This window comes from Chlorocebus sabaeus, chromosome 12 (genome assembly GCF_047675955.1).
Source record: "Chlorocebus sabaeus isolate Y175 chromosome 12, mChlSab1.0.hap1, whole genome shotgun sequence".
NCBI classification, from domain to species: domain Eukaryota; kingdom Metazoa; phylum Chordata; class Mammalia; order Primates; family Cercopithecidae; genus Chlorocebus; species Chlorocebus sabaeus.
Genome location: NC_132915.1, coordinates 6,822,694 through 6,840,841, shown reverse-complemented (window position 1 = coordinate 6,840,841; position 18,148 = coordinate 6,822,694). Strand labels below are relative to the sequence as shown.

Here is an 18,148-nt window from a genome sequence, read left to right as displayed (position 1 = left end):
ACCTGGCTTTACGTTGTATCCCTATTATATTTTGTGTTGTTAGATTCATCCTACCCATCTAGGCTGCCAAAGGCTTTTGGGTCCTGACTCCCATCGGATATTTTAGCTCTCCTCCCCTGCTTTATAACTTTCACAAATGAGAAGAGTCGGCCTCTGAGCCGCACCCAGCCACTAGTAAAATACTGGAGAGAGAAGGCCAAGAGCAGAGCCAGGCGGCACATCTCCCTAAGAGCCAGATTTCAGAGAGGAAAGTGACCCCTGTAGCAGAAAGGACAGTGGATGGCCTGTGTGTGTGTGTGTGTGTGTGTGTGTGTGTTACTGGCAGTGCCTTTAATACAAAGCACCATGCTTCTTAAAAATATGAAAGTGCAGGAAATTTAGCATATCAAAAATGAGGCTTGTGCTCAAAGCGGGCAGTCACAAAGACTGCCGACTCCTAAAACGGGATGCTACCCTTGGGCTCTTCCTGCCTGCATTTTGCCTCCCTGCCAACATGAGATGCGAGTGAGAAGTGAGGGCTGAGTCACTGTCACTCTGCACCTGTTCCAGGACTGCTCAAGTCTTTTACCCACTTCTAGAATAGAAAAGAGGTCAGTGTGGAAAGAGATGATTCTGGAGAGGGCTTCAGTGAGCAGTTATCTCTGGAGAAAGCTGTGCCTGACTAATGCCCAGCCCGCCTACCAACCCCCACAACTTTCCCCCAACCCCACCCCATCCCAGACGCAGAGGCAGATGCCAGTCACGCACTGCAACAGAAGCACTGGGTCCACGTTTGACCACGCTTACTTCTATAAGGCAACTGAGGGTCTTGGACAAATAACCAATAATGGTCTTATCCTCAATTTACTTAGGAAGTTTTTTTTTTGGACTTCTATGTTATAATTCTTAAGCTAATATCTGAAGATATAGAGCCATTCTTTCTATTCATCATTAACAAATCTTCTAAAATGTCATTATATATACTCAGATTATGTATGTTGGCATGTGGTAATTGACGTGTTCTTTGAAATTTTAACAACTAAATAAAATTAGTGTTTAGCTTAATTCCCTAGATTGTTATACTCTGGAACTGTTAAGACTTATAATAACATAAAAATGCCTCATCCTCAGTCTTTATCTGCTCTTTTAAAACAGACTTTAATAAAATGCATCAGTGACTCAACTACCCACATCCATGTGTCATACTTAAAGGGTAGATAACTAAGAAGAGGCTGTTACCAAACAACTTGGATTTTTATACTTAAGAAAATTATAGAGAAAACATAATTTTACAGAAAAATATATAATATAAAGTAATTTAGTGAATTAGTCTTGAATGCAAGAAAATTCACTGTTATTTTTCTTTTCTTTCTCTTTAGAAGGTTTTCCAACTGATAGCCTGGAAAAACAAATTATTTGCTGAACTTAGCACTTCAGTTTTCTCTTATTCAGGGGAGAAAACTCCCCCATATAACATGTAAAATAGCTTAATATTTATTTTTGTAACTTAAATTGATTTTTCTTTTCCGTCAAATCAAATGCAATGGAGCCGGAGTTCTGTGTTTGTCACCAATCCTTTATTGAAACTGGTAACTTACACACTTTATAATAGAACAACAAAAATAATGTTCAATATATACAGCCTTTGCATGGACTATTAGACTATACACAGGCAGAGTGATAACACAATCTAATCTTCATCATCATCTGTGCACAAAAAGACACCAAACAGACAACATGTGCACATCACAGTGAAATGACATCACAGGTCCAGTGAAAATTCAGCATAATACAAAACGGACTGCTCTATTGCAAATGACATCTTTCTAAATGCCCAGCTCTTACTCAGTAGTAATTTACCCAGAGTCTGAAGCAGAGATTGGTTGTGTGGCTATAAGTCTCTTCAGAGAGACAACCTCTGCAGATAAGTTTGCTATCCCCTGCTTCAAATACAAATTCTCTGGGCCAGAAACTTTGTAGCCACTGTCTTTCATTTCAACAACTCCAGTTTTGAAACTATTCTGAGTTTTGCCACTCAGTTCTTTTTGATGCCAGTGCTCCGATTTGAGAGACCAATCTTGAATGTTAGTCACTTGCACTGAGAAAGGAGTAAGAGAAGAATGTACCATACTTGGGGCACTATGCTTTTCGAGTTCAAAATGTCTTTTAGATGTCATGTCAATAGGGGAGGAAAGTTTTTGCGTGGCCTCAAATTCATTATCAAAGGCTTCTACTTTGATCTGCATGGCTTTAGCTTTGATCCGGAGTTTGTGTGGCAAGGCAGAGGAATTCACTTCTGGAACTTTAACCACCGTTGCATGCACGTGCTTGAGTTCAACTGGAGAATGGATGGGGCCCTTGGGGACCTGTTGCTCATCTTCGCCATCAGATGACTTTCCTACCACACCATCGTCGGTTTCCGACGTTCTCGGGGAGTTGCTGGAGGATCGGTTGACTTGCAGTAGTGGGGGAGAGTGTGAGTATCCAGAAAAAGAATTCCCCATATAGTTTTGATAGATGGACGCTGTGTAAGAGCCTCGGTCATCTCTCGTCTCCCTTGTGTAGCTCTCTAATTCCATCGGCTCTTGCTTGATAATCTGGAACTTGTTTTCAGGACTTCTGCAGCTTCCCTGCACAGAGCTCTCCTGCGTGTGCTCTACCGAGGACACTTCGGAAACATCGGACAGCGAGCTTTGTGGAGAGTGTTTAATAACAGAAATACAACTGCTTGCCACCATCGAGGGTTCGTGCTCGTCCACAAATGAGCTCACATTGGATTTGGAAGTCTGGTAATCTTGAAAGTACACAGCTGTAGAATTACTGAGTTTCTGAATCTCTTGAGCATATGCTGTGGAGCTAATTAAACCAAACTTTAATTTTAGTGAAAGCAGCTCAGCTTTTAAAGTGGCGTTTTCTTCTCCCAGTGCAATTAGTTTGTTCTCTAAAACCAGGTCATTCAGTCGACGCTTCTCACGAGATCTTTTGGCAGCTTCATTATTTTTCCGCCTTTTTTCCCAGTACATAGCATCTTTCTTTTCATCGGGAATGAACTCCCGTTTCCTCCGACAGGCAGAAGATTTGTTTTTCCCCACACTTCCTTCACTGAGAAGCAGCTCCTCACCTGTTGTGGAGTCTTCAGACACTTCCGTTAAAGCAGAATTAAGGACCATCATCTTGTCCACATTGCTACTGGCATCAAGAGATGCCTGCTCCTTTTTGATGGTCTGCATTTTTCTCAGCTGCATCAGAAACAACCTTCCCCTATATATGCGTGTAGGAGAACAAATTAATTTCCCCGTATTCTCAAGCTCTTTAAAAACTCTGGTTTAAAATCCATCAATATTCTTCCTTTTGTTCTACTGTCTGGGATAAATCCTTCAGGCTCCTTATTGAATGAAGCTGGGCCTCCGTGGTTATCTGCAATACATGAATAAAAAAAAAATCCCAGTTATTCATTGGATAAATGTTTATTACAAATTATGTACAAGGAAATATGCTAAGCATGTAGGGCATACAAGCACAGATGAGGCACGGCCACAGTTCTTTCTTTCAACGAGTTAGCATTCTCAAAAAGGAAGTAAGTTCCCAAATACCTAAACTATAAAGCTGTAAAGGACAAATCCCTAATGAGACCTATCAGTAAGAGAATATGTGGTCCAGGAAAGTGAGGGAAAAATAACCTCTGCCCAGAGAGAGATAGAGGAAGGCTGTATTTAATGAGGCAAAATGGAGAAATAGTTGGGTGTGGGCAATTACAGGAAGTAAATGACAGATAACCTCTGGTTGGTTAAGTTTCTAAATAGTACATGCATACCGTGGTGCTTCTAAATAACGTTACCTAATATTTACGTCACTGCCAAGCAATATGCTCACCTCTTAAAAGGGACTTAACCAAGTAAACTTTAACATGAGTAAAAAAAAGTTCTGCACTCCTATATGGAATACAATATAAATGGAGACAAATTTCTTCCACAAAAACTAAAGTAAAAGCCACATTAACAACGGAGCTGTTGGTTTTAATCTACACCTTAACGTGGACTTAAACCTGCCCATCACATCCCTGACTGCCTGGTAGGCTTATATTCCAGCAAATTCCACCAGGTGACTCACTGCAACTCAATGAAAAGGATTCTTCTCAATCAAGTCATCTCTTTACAAACATCTGAGTTTAAGAGATTAGAATTTTTTTTTCTGATTCCTTTGAATTGTTCTATCAAACATTCAACATTGAAGTATCCAAAATACTTCTTGTGATCTTGAAAATTCTGTCAAAATAGATTTCAGATTTCAGTTACAGAGTAGCTTTGAACTAAAAAACAGTTACTAGGCCAGGCGCCGTGGCTCATGCTTGTAATCCCAGCACTTTGGGAGGCCAAAGCGGGCACATCACGAGGTCAGGAGATCGAGACCATCCTGGCCAACATAGTGAAACCCTATCTCTACTAAAAAATACAAAAATTAGCTGGGTGTGGAGGCGTGCACCTGTAATCCCAGCTACTCGGGAGGCTGAGGCAGGAGAATCGCTTGAACCTGGGAGGTGGAGATTGCAGTGAGCTGAGATCACGCCACTGCACTCCAGCCTGGTGACAGAGCAAGACTCTATCTAAAAAAAAAAAAAAAAAAAACACACACAAAACAAAAAAAACACTATTTTATTCAAAGGGGTTTTTAAAAGTATAGTGCATTCTTGAAACAAAATTATTTTAAACCAAGATAATATAGTTACAGAAAAAAATTTCTTTCATTTATATGAATTAGTTTCAAGCAAAATATAAGAACTCAAGAATAGAATCATTCATTAGTTTCCTCTTCCACTGATGAAATACTTACAGTACAAATTTGGCCTGACGATTGCCTTAGCTTGAGTTAATAAAATCCATGTTATGTTCCAATAGCAATCGTTGCATGGGGGCTTTTGAATTTAGCTATGTTTCTAGACACTGATTCTCTGCCTCATGTTCCAGTTGGTAATACTTTTCGTAAAATAGACGTGGTACAACAACGGTTCCATCAGCACGATCTGCACACAGTAGCACTTTATCCTACCATACTAAAAAGATGTAATGAGCCAGGCGTGGTGGCTCGTGCCTGTACATCCCAGCACCTTGGGAGGCTGAGGTGGGTGGATCACCTGAGGTCAGGAGTTTGAGACCAGCCTGGCTAACATGGTGAAACCCCATCTCTACTAAAAATACAAAAATTAGGCATGGTGGCAGGTGCCTGTAATCCCAGCCACTCGGGAGGCTGAGGCAGGAGAATTGCTTGAACCCAGGAACCCAGGAGGCGGAGGTTGCAGTGAGCCAAGATCGCGCCACTGCACTCCAGCATGGGGGACAACAGCGAGACTTCGTCTCAAAAAAAAAGATGTAACGTTCTTACATGATGTCACTATCTCTTTCTTATGCCTAGTTTCATAATGACTAATACAGTGAAGTTTACTTTTATCAATTGGAAAAGCCTGCCAGCTTCTTTTGTCTTTTCCAGAAGGAATGAAAGGAATTATGTAATAATTTCAGGATCATAAAGAATAATGTTTCATGCCAGGTTTTTGCCCATTAAACTGAGCCAACACAGTTAAGGGAACAGCTAGTCGTAACTCAGAGAAATTTGTGATTATGAATACCAAGTTTCTGTTCTTTGATAATGAAACTTTAATGGGAAATGAAGGCAAGGAGTATGTCACAGTCAGCAATGATGCTGCAGAGAAGGAATCTTCCTATTTATCATTTAAACAATATTATTTCCTTTTTCTTTTTTTGATACAGAGTCTCGCTCTGCTGCCCAGGCTAGAGTGCAGTGGCGCAATCTTGCTGCACTACAACCTCTGCCTCCCGGGCTCAAGCGATTCTCTTGCCTCAGCCTCCTGAGTAGCTCGGGTTACAGCTGCACGCCACCAGCTAATTTTTTTGTATTTTTAGTAGAGACAGGGTTTTACCATGTTGGCCAGGCTGGTCTTGAATGCCTGACCTTAGGTGATTCGCCTGCCTTGGCCTCCCAAAGTGCTGGGATTACAGGCATGAGCCACCACGCCCAGTCAACAATACTGTTTCCTCTAATTTGCATTTAGGTTTTATCCTTTAACATGAAAGCCCAGTTTCCTCCACATATTGAATGGATTCTTTCCTCTGTTGAAGTCTGTACTCTGCCATTCAGCAAAGGCCTCCTGCTGAAGTAAAACGAGTGGAGAAGTAAAGAGGAAGATATCCCAGTTAAAGACGACTGCACTAACCTTTCCCAAGGCACCTTTCAAATCTCCACTATAGTCTCGGCCACTACTTTTTTCCACTTTTAGTTTTTAAACATCATATGATCCCTTGCAGACTATTAATTCTGGTTACTTTCTCCACTTGAGAATCTTTCTCTTTCATGTGTTATCTTATTTGTTCCTTCTTAAAAAAAAAAATCAGACTCCTTTATTTTGCCTCACTTACTAGTTTTTACAGTAATGCTTTTAAAATGCCCCACCATTCTGTCTGTCTTAGTTACTCTTCCTAAACTTCGAGGACCTTTTCAAGGTTGGGGCCCAATTGGGAAGGAGCCTTCACAATCCTATTTCTATTTAACTAAAATAGCCCCATGTGTCTTAAAATTTCCTTAACTCGTGTCTTCTAGGTGTCTAAGTACTATATGTCTACTTTATCATCTCTACAACTTTGTTGGCACATTAAGACCTACAGAAAACCTCATTTCCTTTTTTTTTTTTTTTTTTTTTTTTTTTAGACAGCGTTTCACTCTTGTTGCCCAGGCTGGAGTGCAATGGTGTGATCTTGGCTCACGACAGCCTCCGCCTACAGGGTTCAAGCAATTCTCCTGCCTCAGCCTCCTGAGTAGCTGGGATTACAGGCATGTGCCGCCATGCCCAGATACTTCTGTATTTTTAGATGGGGTTTCTCCATGTTGGTCGGGCTGGTCTTGAACTCCTGACCTCAGGTGATCCGTCCGCCTTGGCCTCCCAAAGTGCTGGGATTACAGGCGTGAGCCACCGCACCTGGCCATCTCATTTGTTTTTAATTATCTTCTTTATGAAATTGAATTTCATGACATGTCACTATAAATCTGTGATTCTTCTCTCATCTGTATATATTACATTCATGGTCTCTACAACTCAGTGGCAAATCACCATACTATCTTAGGATATTTTCTGTAATATTATGTATCAAATAATCTTGCAGTGTTAAAAAGAGTTTATCAGCATTGTGGGATGATACGGAGAGAGGCGTAATCACACACACTGTGTGTGTTTCCACATGTTTGTCTTTTGTGCCAAACTACACTGGGAATTACTTCAGGGTGGAAATTAAAATATACTTGCAGTCTTCCAGCAAAAACCTGAAGATATTAGGTGCTCAACATTTCATTGACAGTCACCCATATACTTTATATAAGAGAGTTTTGTAACCAGAAAACTTTTTTGATGCTTTCTTTTAATGTTATGTGAATTGTAAAGAAGATATTTTACTTATTAACAGAGAGATTCTCTTATTCATTAATTGGTTTATTCAACACATATGGAGCACCTACTGTGTACTGGGCACAAAGGATGACTGGGGGCACATAAACAAGGAGAGGAAAAACCAAACTCCCAAGACCAGACACTCAGTCGTGGGTGGGAGACAAACAGGTGAGCGGAGGGGAACCAGGTGTGAGTGCAGAGCTGCACAGACACGGGCCTGGGGTGCAGGCTTTCTTCCTGTCATGGAGATAATAACAAAAACAATCATAATAGGTGTCATTTATTGAACACTTACCACAGAACGGGCACTGGGAGCCTGACCTGCTTTCCTTCATTCACTTTCAATGACTATTTTCAGATAAGAAAACTAAGGCTCACAGAAGTCAAGTGACTTGCCCAGTGTCACACAGCTAGTTAAATGGCAGAGCTTACATTCTGGCCCAGTTCCTTTACTCTCTCCTACACTTTCACAGGTGGTTCTGCATCTGTGCAATGCAGTCTTATTTACACACAGTTCTCTTTTGTGTCACTTTCATTTCTAAGTAATACACATCCCCTTACTAAGTTACTTCGGGCGCAGTAAGGCACTATGCTAGCTTAACTTTTTTTGTTTTTTTTTTTGAGACAGAGTTTCGCTCATGCTAGCTTAACTTTTTTTTTTTTTTTTTTTTTGAGATGAAGTTTCGCTCAGGCTGGAATGCAATGGCGCGATCTCAGCTCACTGCAACTTCCACCTCCCGGGTTCAAGCGATTCTCCTGCCTCAGCCTCCCGAGTAGCTGGGATTACAGACATGCACCACCATGCCCAGCTAATTTTGTATTTTTAGTAGAGACAGGGTTTCTCCATGTTGGTCAGGCTGGTCTCGAACTCCCTACCTCAGGTGATCCGCCTGCCACGGCCTCCCAAAGTGCTGGGATTACAGGCGTGAGCCATCACGCCTGGGCCCTTAACTTCTTTTAGATGCTGTCTTAACTTCTTTAAGCCAGCAAAGATACTATCTAGAACTTTTCTCCATCCTCCTTAGAGATGTTTCAGATCTGGCACTATTTATGAATTGAGAAAACATTTTATTAATTTTTGTATCTCTGCTAAAATGTTAACCTCCTGGCCATTCTAATTATGTTAAATAGAGAAAAAGAAATATGATAGCTGTGGACATTGTCACCTATGATTTTTTTTTAAACAAATCCAAGAGTGTAATCTGTTTTCAACATGAGGCAGGGGACGGTGTCTCTCTGACCCTCTCATTTTGCAGATGAATCAGCTAGAAGACAGGCTGACCTTCCCAAGACCACACAACAGTTGGGCACAGATGGGCTCTGGGCTCTCCTTATGCCCCTCAACAATAAACTTAAAGCAAAAGCAAAAGTAGTTTATGATGCCTTCAAAAAGCCTCAGGATTTATGCTAACCTAACAAATTTATTTCAGGCCTCAATATTTTCCCTTATGATTAATTTAACAATTACTTCATCTATGCATCATCTTTGCAAATCAACAGCTAATGTTGTGGTATATTAGTCATTGCTTAAGTTTCTTTTTTGGTGAATAATTGACACTACATGCCAATTCTATGATGTTAGTGTACTCAGCACGATTAACTTCATTACACACATTACATGATATGACTCTCCTTGAAAACACAAATAAAAAAGAGAAATTTAAGAGCAAGTATTATTACATACCAGTTGACATATTTTTCCATACATACTCTGAAGGTGCCATCACTAATTAACACTTTTGTATAGTCCGTCACACTATTTCTCTAAGCAAGAATTATACAGCAAGAATTATATTTCATAAGCCCAGATATTAAAAGTTTAAGTCAGATTACCTAAATATTGTTTTTAAGAACAAGATTTGATTTAGAAAATTCTATAAAAGAATATAACCTCATAACAATAATTCTAGACCAAATTTATCCTTGAGGAGTTATCTCATTACTTATGTTTATGATAGACCTTTATCTTCCCTGGTCTCTCACAGAAATAATGTTTAACAATCTAAGCTCTACAAAGGAAAAGAATAAAGATGCTTTGTTTCAATCATCTGAAATCTTACTAATAGTCTAAACATTAAAATCTACTCTGAGAACATTTGGTTATTAATTATCTCTAAAGGATAAGTTTTATGGCAAATTGCTATATATATTTTGTTTTTAAAATTCTGTCAATAGAAGATGAAATACTATTTGATCCGTCCAATGATTTGGAAACATTATAGAATTATCTTATTTTCCCTCACCTCTCTGAATGTATTATTTTCTCCCTGTTGTATAATATAGATAACAGTAAAGGAAGAAAAATGTTTTCAAGGTAAGCTTAAATTATGTTAAACTGTAAGCCATCTCTCCAGTAAGACAGCAGATGCTTATTTTTGAGATAAATGTCATTTTCATGAAAAAATCAAATCAATTAATCAATTCACATCTCTTTATACTTTTAAAGTATGAACACTAGCAATATGTTAACCCTACATTTTCTTCCTGTGGGTAAAATTCACAGTATCTGTGTCAATGAAATACTTTACTTCTTTTCATGGATGAGAAAACAATCTAGTATTTAAAAGCAGAGATGAAATAAGAAAAGAAGTCACTGCATGTGTACAACCCAGAGGAAATGGGGAGTGAAAAAACTCAGTCAGAAAACACTGAAGTTGCAAGAGAATTTTCTAATTCCATTGAAAAAGAAAAGGATTTTTAAATTGAGAAAACTATGTTAAACCTCTCTAAGGGTCATTTTGTCCCCAGGAAGCAGCTTACCCCAAAGTTAGAGAGAAATGTGTACTTGATCAAGACAGGCAAGACACACACAGGCACACAAACACACACACACACACACACACACACTTGCACACTGCCAGAATCTATTCTATCATAGCAACAAATTGACCTACTTTTTCTATTTGGATGCCTCCGTAAATAAATGTGTCAAAGCCTGTTCCAGTTTATGATAAATGAAAATATTTCAAGTTCAACAAAGGACTAGTTGAAAATTAAATTTAAATTTAATAAATACAATGACAACACTGCATTTTATTACATCACTGATGTAATTTAAGTAATTGAAATATGAAATAGTATAACTTAACATTCTTCAAGAGGTCATCAGTGTTTGTAACTTAATACACAATTAAATTATTCTGAAGTCTGCAAAGAGTAAGCACATACACACTAGCACGACCAAACACTTAACTGCACAGCTTGAGAAATAAGATCAGCTCTCGCCGGGGGCGGTGGCTCAAGCCTGTAATCCCAGCACTTTGGGAGGCCGAGACGGGCGGATCACGAGGTCAGGAGATCGAGACCATCCTGGCTAACACAGTGAAACCCCGTCTCTACTAAAACAATACAAAAAAAAAACTAGCTGGGCGCGGTGGCGGGCGCCTGTAGTCCCAGCTACTCGGGAGGCTGAGGCAGGAGAATGGCGTAAACCCGGGAGGCGGAGCTTGCAGTGAGCCGAGATCTGGCCACTGCACTCCAGCCTGGGCGACAGAGCGAGACTCCGCCTCAAAAAAAAAAAAAAAAAAAGAGAAATAAGATCAGCTCTCACTAAAGATGGGAAGTAACAGGGGGGAAAACAGGACAGTAATAATTTTTTAAAAATCTATAGAAACTTAAAAGTGGGGACTATTAACATCTTGAAACTTCTAAAAAGATAACTGATCAGTGTAGCAACTAATCTGAAATCTTAAAAGGATATCAACAATCACAAAGTAACCCAGTTGTAGGAAATCCTCCAATGAATAAGTAATACATCCAACAGGGTGTAATGATGGCAAAAATGGTGGGCTGGGGGGGCAGTCAGGCCAAGAAAATTCTTGAAAGTTTCTAATGATAAAGTAGAATCATCCCAACTTGCTTCACTTGGCTTTTTAATTTCTTTTTCCACTTTTCTAGTCAGTGGATGATTATAAATGTCATTTTCTACCTTATGAACAGAGTAGATTTTTAAATGCTTATTTTTAGTGTTTATCTGAAGGCCAGTTAATTACAGTTTAAGACCCCTAAAAAGCTAATTAGTAGAAGACATCATGTTCTGATAACTAAAAGGCTTATAAACATCACTCTGAGTCCTATGAAACTGAGTCCTCAAAGCACAGATTATTAACAAATGGCATCTAGCAAATCTCAAGTAAACTTTCTTATCATAAAAACAAGCTATGCTCCCTTATTAAAGCCATACGAGAAACAGTTCTGGGTGTTTTTTTTTTAACTACAGTAAAGTTACTTACAAAGAAATGTGAAAGATAACTGGGGGTAGTAGTAATAAAAATTCATTTTGAAACTGAAAAATTCTTATGTAATGTCTGTGATCAAAGGTCAACGTCTTTCAACATTCTCATACAAGTCCAACCTGGATAGAAATCAACTCAAATATAATTTAGAAAAATAACAGGATATCAAACAATGTGTTAAACCCTGTGAAATACAGGCATACCTTACAAAAACAAGAAATGAATATTAAAGGAAATTTCAATTACATTGTTTCTGTTATATTTTGAATTGAATCCCAAGTGTGCTCTCATTCCTCAATACAAATTAAAAATAAACAACTTTAACAGCATCAATGGCATCTGGATTACAATGGAAATCATGAAGTATACGAGTTTAACCTGGGTAAAAATAAAGCCCAGGCAATATGACTGCACCTTTTCCATTCCATGCTGCAATCGCATTTACATCTCGAAATTGACTCTAATGACCAAGGCAAGGTCAACTAGAAAAATCCACTCAGCTGGTGAGTCAGGCACATTGCTCAATGTCCGAAAGGCCTCTCACAAAGAGTTTTAATTTTCAGGCTGTTGCATCACAGTGATGTTATAACTGCACTGCACAAAAATAAGCCTTTAACCTAGAAAAGGAAATTGTTTCAAAAACTACAGTGAGTGTGAGAATACACCTTGTCGAGGTGCAAATTTCCCCATCTGGTTTTCAGGCTCTGCGACCTGGGCTGCTAATTCATTTCTCCGAGTTTCCATTTCCTTATCTATGAAATGTGGATGATAACAGAGCCCCTCAACACTGTGCCTGGCACATGCAGAGTATAAGTTTAGTAAATACTAACTCTTAATCTCTTTTCTGAAGAATGATCAGTATCAAAAGGCAACGATGCCTATCAGTTCCAGGCTGTCTTCGCTGCTCATGACTCTTACTGAAGCCTGACCTATGTCGCAAGTGTTAAGGGTAAACCAAATGAAAATTTCTTGTGTTAGTCAAAAGGGTCAAATATAAACACTTTCACAGGACCGGCCTTAGTTTTCAGGCTACATATACCCCCTACAAGAGAGCTGATCTGTGGTGTCTCACCATCCACTGCTGATCTCAGACCACAAAGTTTTAGATAGAGAAATCACCCAGGCTACAGAAAATGAGTCACAGAGTGTGTAAGGGAATTGGAAAGAGCTGAGCTATTAATACAGCACTTGTCACTTCATTCCTGCTACTATAATCGACTCATCTCTCTATTCCTTCAAGCAGCTCCCCAAAACATTAACCCAATGACTTGGGAAGTTTGAGGTTCTGCAATCCTGTCAGGAATTCCCCTTAAACTGAAATTAACATTGAACACAATGGCAAAGTTTTCAGGAAAAAAAAAATTATTAGAACAAAAAAAGTATCCAAGAAAGATCTTATAGACTTAATTCCAACATGAATCCTTACTATTACTGCAAAGAGATTTACAACGAGAAAAATGAAGGTAAATACTGACTGACTGACACACACACACACACACACACACAGATTCCGGCTGCTGGTCAATAATACAGGAAACATTTATTGAACTCCTCACAACCAACTAGGTCAACAGGTTTTATTCCCTCAGTTTACCCTGAAGAGTGATGGAAATCGGGACAGTGGAGGAAGATAACAAGCTGGGGCCTGGGACCCAGGGTTCTTGTGAGCCCAGGGCCTGTGCTCTTAGGATCTGTACCTCACCGATGCCTGTTCTCTGACTACTGCCTGTAACAAGAGGGAAACTGATTAGGGATAGGGGTGTAGCATATGATCCCATAGAAGCCAAGTTTTTGGTCAGTTTTCAACAAAGAGCACATTGCGTTGATATGCTTCAGGAGAACATCTGTGATGTCTCCATGAATTCACTGTGAGTTCCCGCATGGGTACAATCTTGGAAGTCTTTATGCCAGGATGAAAGTACTGTAGTTTTACAGTAGGACAGCAGCGTCTATGTGGGTATTTTGATTTTATTTTGAACTCTGGAGATCAGTGTTCTCTCTAGCCTTTGACCATATAAATTAAAGGTTAAAAAAAAAATCGGCTCAACTCAACTGGCCAAAGTCAAGCTGAGGCCTTCCTTTTTAATCACTACCAATACTGAAGCGCCCCCACCCCCAATTTCTGTGGTCGGTGGACGTTTGGAGGTTTCTCTTAAGGTCTTTTTCACTTCAAGAATGGAGACGCGCTTCGCTCAGAAATACAATGAAGACTCTTGGAACAAAGGTGTCTGCAGGTTTCAGAACCTCACCGCAGAACAGGCGCGGAGTCAGGCCCCTGGATTTGCCCTGTAGGAAGGAGGGCCGCCGAGACGCAGGCACTCCGGGTCGCCGGCGCTGCCCCTGTCTGCCCCGTGCGGGCGCCGGGGTCCCTGGCTCCCTGGCTCCCTGGCTCCCCGGCTCCCCGGCTCCCCGGCTCCCGCGGCCCGGGCGAAACCAGAGCGCACCCGCACTCCGACCCGGGCCGGTCCCTAGGGCCGGAGCTCCACCGGCCGCGCCCCCACGCGGCGCCTCCCAGAGACCCCCCTCCCTCCGGGTGGGCGGCGCAGCGGGGCCTCGGCGCCGCGAGGACCCCCCGCGCCAGAACAAAGGAATGTGGGGAGGGGGCAGGGAGGAGCGCAGGCCACCGAGCAGCCCCAGTATAACTGCCGCCCGGAGGCGCTTCTCGGTCCCGACCCGAGGTCCCCGCCCGCCACTACCAGACCCGCCCCCAGCCCCGGCTTCTCGCAGACCCCACCAGCCCGCAGGAGGGAGCGGCGCGCTGGGGGCCGCACGGACGCGCCATTGGAGATCCCGATCGGAAGGTGGCGCCACGCTGCCCCTACAGGCCCGGGACTCCCCCGCGAGCTCGCAAAGTAGGTCGGGGTCTGAAGCTGGGGGCCTAGAGCAACTAGCTTCTTGGAAAGCGACTGCAATTATTTGGGGTAATATACTCTGTTCCAGAGACGTCCACCAACCCCCCCACCAAAAAAAACCCTGCGCTTAATTTAAATGTTACGATATATACATCCCATCATATACATATATTCACACATAATCACTATGTAACAGTCCAGGAAGAAATTAAATATTTGGATAAATTACATATTCATACATCTTCACATGAGTAAAACTAGGGTATCCAGACAAAAATACGATCTACTAACCTATATCTGTTTCCCATTGGTCATATCTGATCTGGGGGTAAATAAATACTTCTGACCCCACTTACTGTTGTTATTTACAAAAGCCAAGAACAGAAGATGGCACTTGACCATTCCCCGCTGTTCTCAGAGAACAGCAGTTTCCTGAAAGTGTCCTTTAAAAACATAAATGGGAGCCAGCATCCAGCAAATCACCGGGCGCTGCGAAATGCCTTCCTAAAAATACAATCTTATCAAAGGTCTCCGAAGGCGTGTAGTTAAAACTACAGCAAATGGCCTTGAACTTGTATTTGCACACAGCCCTAGAGAAAACACCAGAAATAGCACTGCGAGGCCACAATTGTTAAAATGTGATAGGGCTAAATTTAGAAGAACGTGCGTTTCATTTAGGGCAAAAGACACATATTCGGCAGCATGAGCAAACTCCATGCTTACCCGGTTGTCTACTTTCCTGTTTAAAATATCCTTAAGAAAAAAAAAACTGTTATAGTGACATTCTTAAAGGCTGAGACTGTCCTACTTTCTTTGTAGCAAGATTATAAAATCACGTAATTAGCTCCCTCTCTATGCTCACTGCCAGCAAATTCGGCAGTTACATAATGCAACATTTCCAGGAAACTATTATGTGATTTGTCTTGTCGTGTCTGAAAAAGCGATGACAATAAGGTGAGAAAAAGGGCTGATCGAATGGAATGCATTAAAATTAGGAAGGTGGGGAGGTAAACGTCACAATGGTTCGTCCCAGATTTAAAAATAACAGCTGAGAACATTGAAAGGGCGAACCCCAGTAGTACCCAAGATCAGAATTCAACCCGAGCAATTCTTGCTTTTAGGTTTCGTAGTATCGTTTTAAAACCTGTTTATTTGGGACGTAATATAGACGTAAATAACGATCTAATATCCAACGCTGCGCCTCAATTACCAAATCATTGCACACATACGCGCATATTCCCACATCAGTCCGCAATCCTTGCCAACATTTCACCGTGGGCAGATTATGCAATGTATGAAAGGACAAATCCCACAACCTTCCCGAGGGCTTGTAAAACACGCTGACGACAAACAGGGTGGAAAACGTCTGTGCAGACACAGCCCCCGACACAAACAAACGCCGCGCAGGCATTCTCCGAATGCCGTCACCGTTCACGCTACCAACCCGTTTTCTCACCAAGCAAATCAAGACTATTCCCCATTCCTCAACCCCCAATTCCTCTCCCCTCTACGCCGCCAGCCCCAGAGAAGGAACGAGAAAGGAGGACACTAGAGAGGAAAGAGCATCTTCCCGCTCGGAGAAGGCTCAGCCTGCCTGGCGCTCTTCTCTACCAAAACATCAATTTTCCTGAAATCAGGAGACATTATGCAACAGCAGCGGGGGGAGAGCGCAAACCAGCCAGGACTACGTGCCGGCGCGAAGGCGCTGCAATCAAAGCAGCCACCTTAAGGTGGCGAGTCCCATCCTGACAAGGCAGCAAAAGTTTATGTAATGAATGCCCCGCGCGCACTCGCCGCTGCTGGCGAGCCCAGCTTACAGCCCGACCCCGCACACTACGCCGCCAGCACCCCGCGCCCGCCCGCCCGCAGCGCGCCCGGGGAGCAGTCGCCGGGCACCCGGCCGGCGGTGGGCGGAGCGCTTACCGTGTTCCTGCTCTCGGGCCGGCGAGGAGAAAGAAAGGGGCGGCCGCGAGTCGGGCCGCCAGCGCTCGGGGCTCGGGCCGGGCCGGGCCTCCGGGGCCGCGGCGGGAGGCGGGCGGCGGCGAGGGCGCGGCGCGGGAGGCGGGCGGGCGCGCCGGGTCCGCGGGCGCCGTGGCCGCGCCGAGAGATGTGTGTTAGTAGGTCAGTTCCGAGCGCCGCGCTACGTCGCCGCCCGCCAGCCCCGCGTGACTGGCGGCCGCGGCCCCAATCGCCGCGCCTGCACCCGCCCCCGGCCAGCCGCCAATGGCCGCGGCCGGCAGGGGCGGGCCGGGGCGGGCTCTCCGCGGCCACGCCCCGCCTCCCCGCCCTCAGCTCCCCCTCCGCGGCGGCGCCACTACCAGCTTGCGTCCCTCCCCGGCCAGGGCCACCGCCGTCCGAGCGCCCGCGAGGGCTGGCGCCCCATGCCCGGCGTAACGAGGGTTGCGCAACGGCCCGCGCGGCCGACACGACCGGAGCGAGCCTGCGGAGGAACCCGGGAGCCCCCAGTCCCACCGCCCCGTCCGCTCTTGGCTTCCTTTACCCTCCCGGTCGCTGCGGTGGCTCTGCGCACCCCGCGACCCTCACTCGCTCGCAGAGGCGCTTTTTGTCTTCCTGAGAGCCGCAGCCGGCCGGGCTACCTGTTGCCGACCGAGCACTGCGGGCTGCGGCTACCCGGGCGTGGCAGGGACCTCGGCCTCCCCTTCCCGGCACACTCCCGAGAGGAGCCCTACCTTGGGGTGGGCAGGAGGGAAGGCGGGGGGTGGCGGCTGGCAAGCTGCCAACACTCGGGGCGCGCTGCGGCGGGGAAGGGGTTGGCGCGGCCGGGCAGCTACGCGGGGCTGCGCGGCGGAGGCAGCGATTAAAATGCCCCGGCGCCTCTCCGGAGAGCCGCGACGGCCCGGAGCCGGGAGGGAAAGCTCCACGCACAAAACACCGCCCCCTGCACAATTAGGGCGAAGATGACGGCTGCAAAGTTGTTGCGTAACACGACTAGGAAACGAGGCTCGCTGAGGTCCATCTACCCACCCCCGCCACGCGGGTGCGGCGTTCCTCGGAGGATGTGAAGGTCCGCGCTCCGGGTGCGCCCCACTGGGACGCCCACTGGCGTTTGGTGCTGGGGCTTGAGACGACCGCGCGGGATCTCTTCTGTGATCTTGAGCTGATAGCTGCTTAGTGTCATTTCTGCCTCTAACTGGATACGCTAGTCTTCTCTCCCAAATTCCCGGGCTACGGAAGAGACGTAAAAAAATGGGAAAAAGAGCACCTAGCCGCGACTTCTTAAGTCTACGCGCTAGACTGTCAAGGCACGTGGCACACTCCCTGCGTTTACCGATACATGGATAGTGGGTCAGTGCTGGCCTTAGCGAAGGGAGCCATGTTACCGACAGTGACTCACAGGCTTGCCCAAATACGGAGTGTGGCAGGTGGGCAGGACCTCCACCAGCCAGCTCCCTCCTGCTCTGCTTGAACTACGTGGGGGCTGGGCCGAGTGCCTCCACGACTTTCCACTTCTTTTTGCCCCTTTCGTTTTTAAAAAGCAATAAGCAAAGTAAAGAGAAGAGCAGAGTGAACACCCAGGTACCATCCCTAGTGTCTGCCATGAGCAGCAGATCTACTCGGCAAGATTGTCTTTTCTACCTTTCCCATTCTTGCACAGTTAATATCGTAAG

At 44.1% G+C, this 18,148-nt stretch overlaps 1 protein-coding gene across 3 annotated transcripts; it reads right to left on the bottom strand.

Moving 5' to 3' along the window:
* Positions 1–1,534: 1,534 nt before the first annotated feature.
* NFIL3 (nuclear factor, interleukin 3 regulated) lies at positions 1,535–17,799 on the bottom strand. Of its 3 annotated transcripts, none has more exons than XM_037998614.2 (2): positions 17,505–17,799; positions 1,535–3,396 (listed from the first exon to the last, which is right to left on the bottom strand). In XM_037998614.2, the coding sequence occupies exon 2, from the start codon at positions 3,222–3,224 to the stop codon at positions 1,836–1,838; it is 1,389 nt and encodes a 462-aa protein (XP_037854542.1). In that variant the 5' UTR covers positions 3,225–3,396; positions 17,505–17,799; the 3' UTR covers positions 1,535–1,835. The 3 variants fall into 3 exon arrangements, with proteins under 3 accessions (XP_037854542.1, XP_007967919.1, XP_007967918.1); XM_007969728.3 differs by lacking the exon at positions 17,505–17,799 and adding an exon at positions 17,210–17,429; XM_007969727.3 differs by lacking the exon at positions 17,505–17,799 and adding an exon at positions 16,443–16,636.
* Positions 17,800–18,148: the final 349 nt, after the last annotated feature.

Bases quoted from the DNA above. Each gene is read 5' to 3' on its own strand.
- NFIL3 (XM_037998614.2), bottom strand. From the start codon at position 3,224: ATGCAGCTGAGAAAAATGCAGACCATCAAAAAGGAGCAGGCATCTCTT.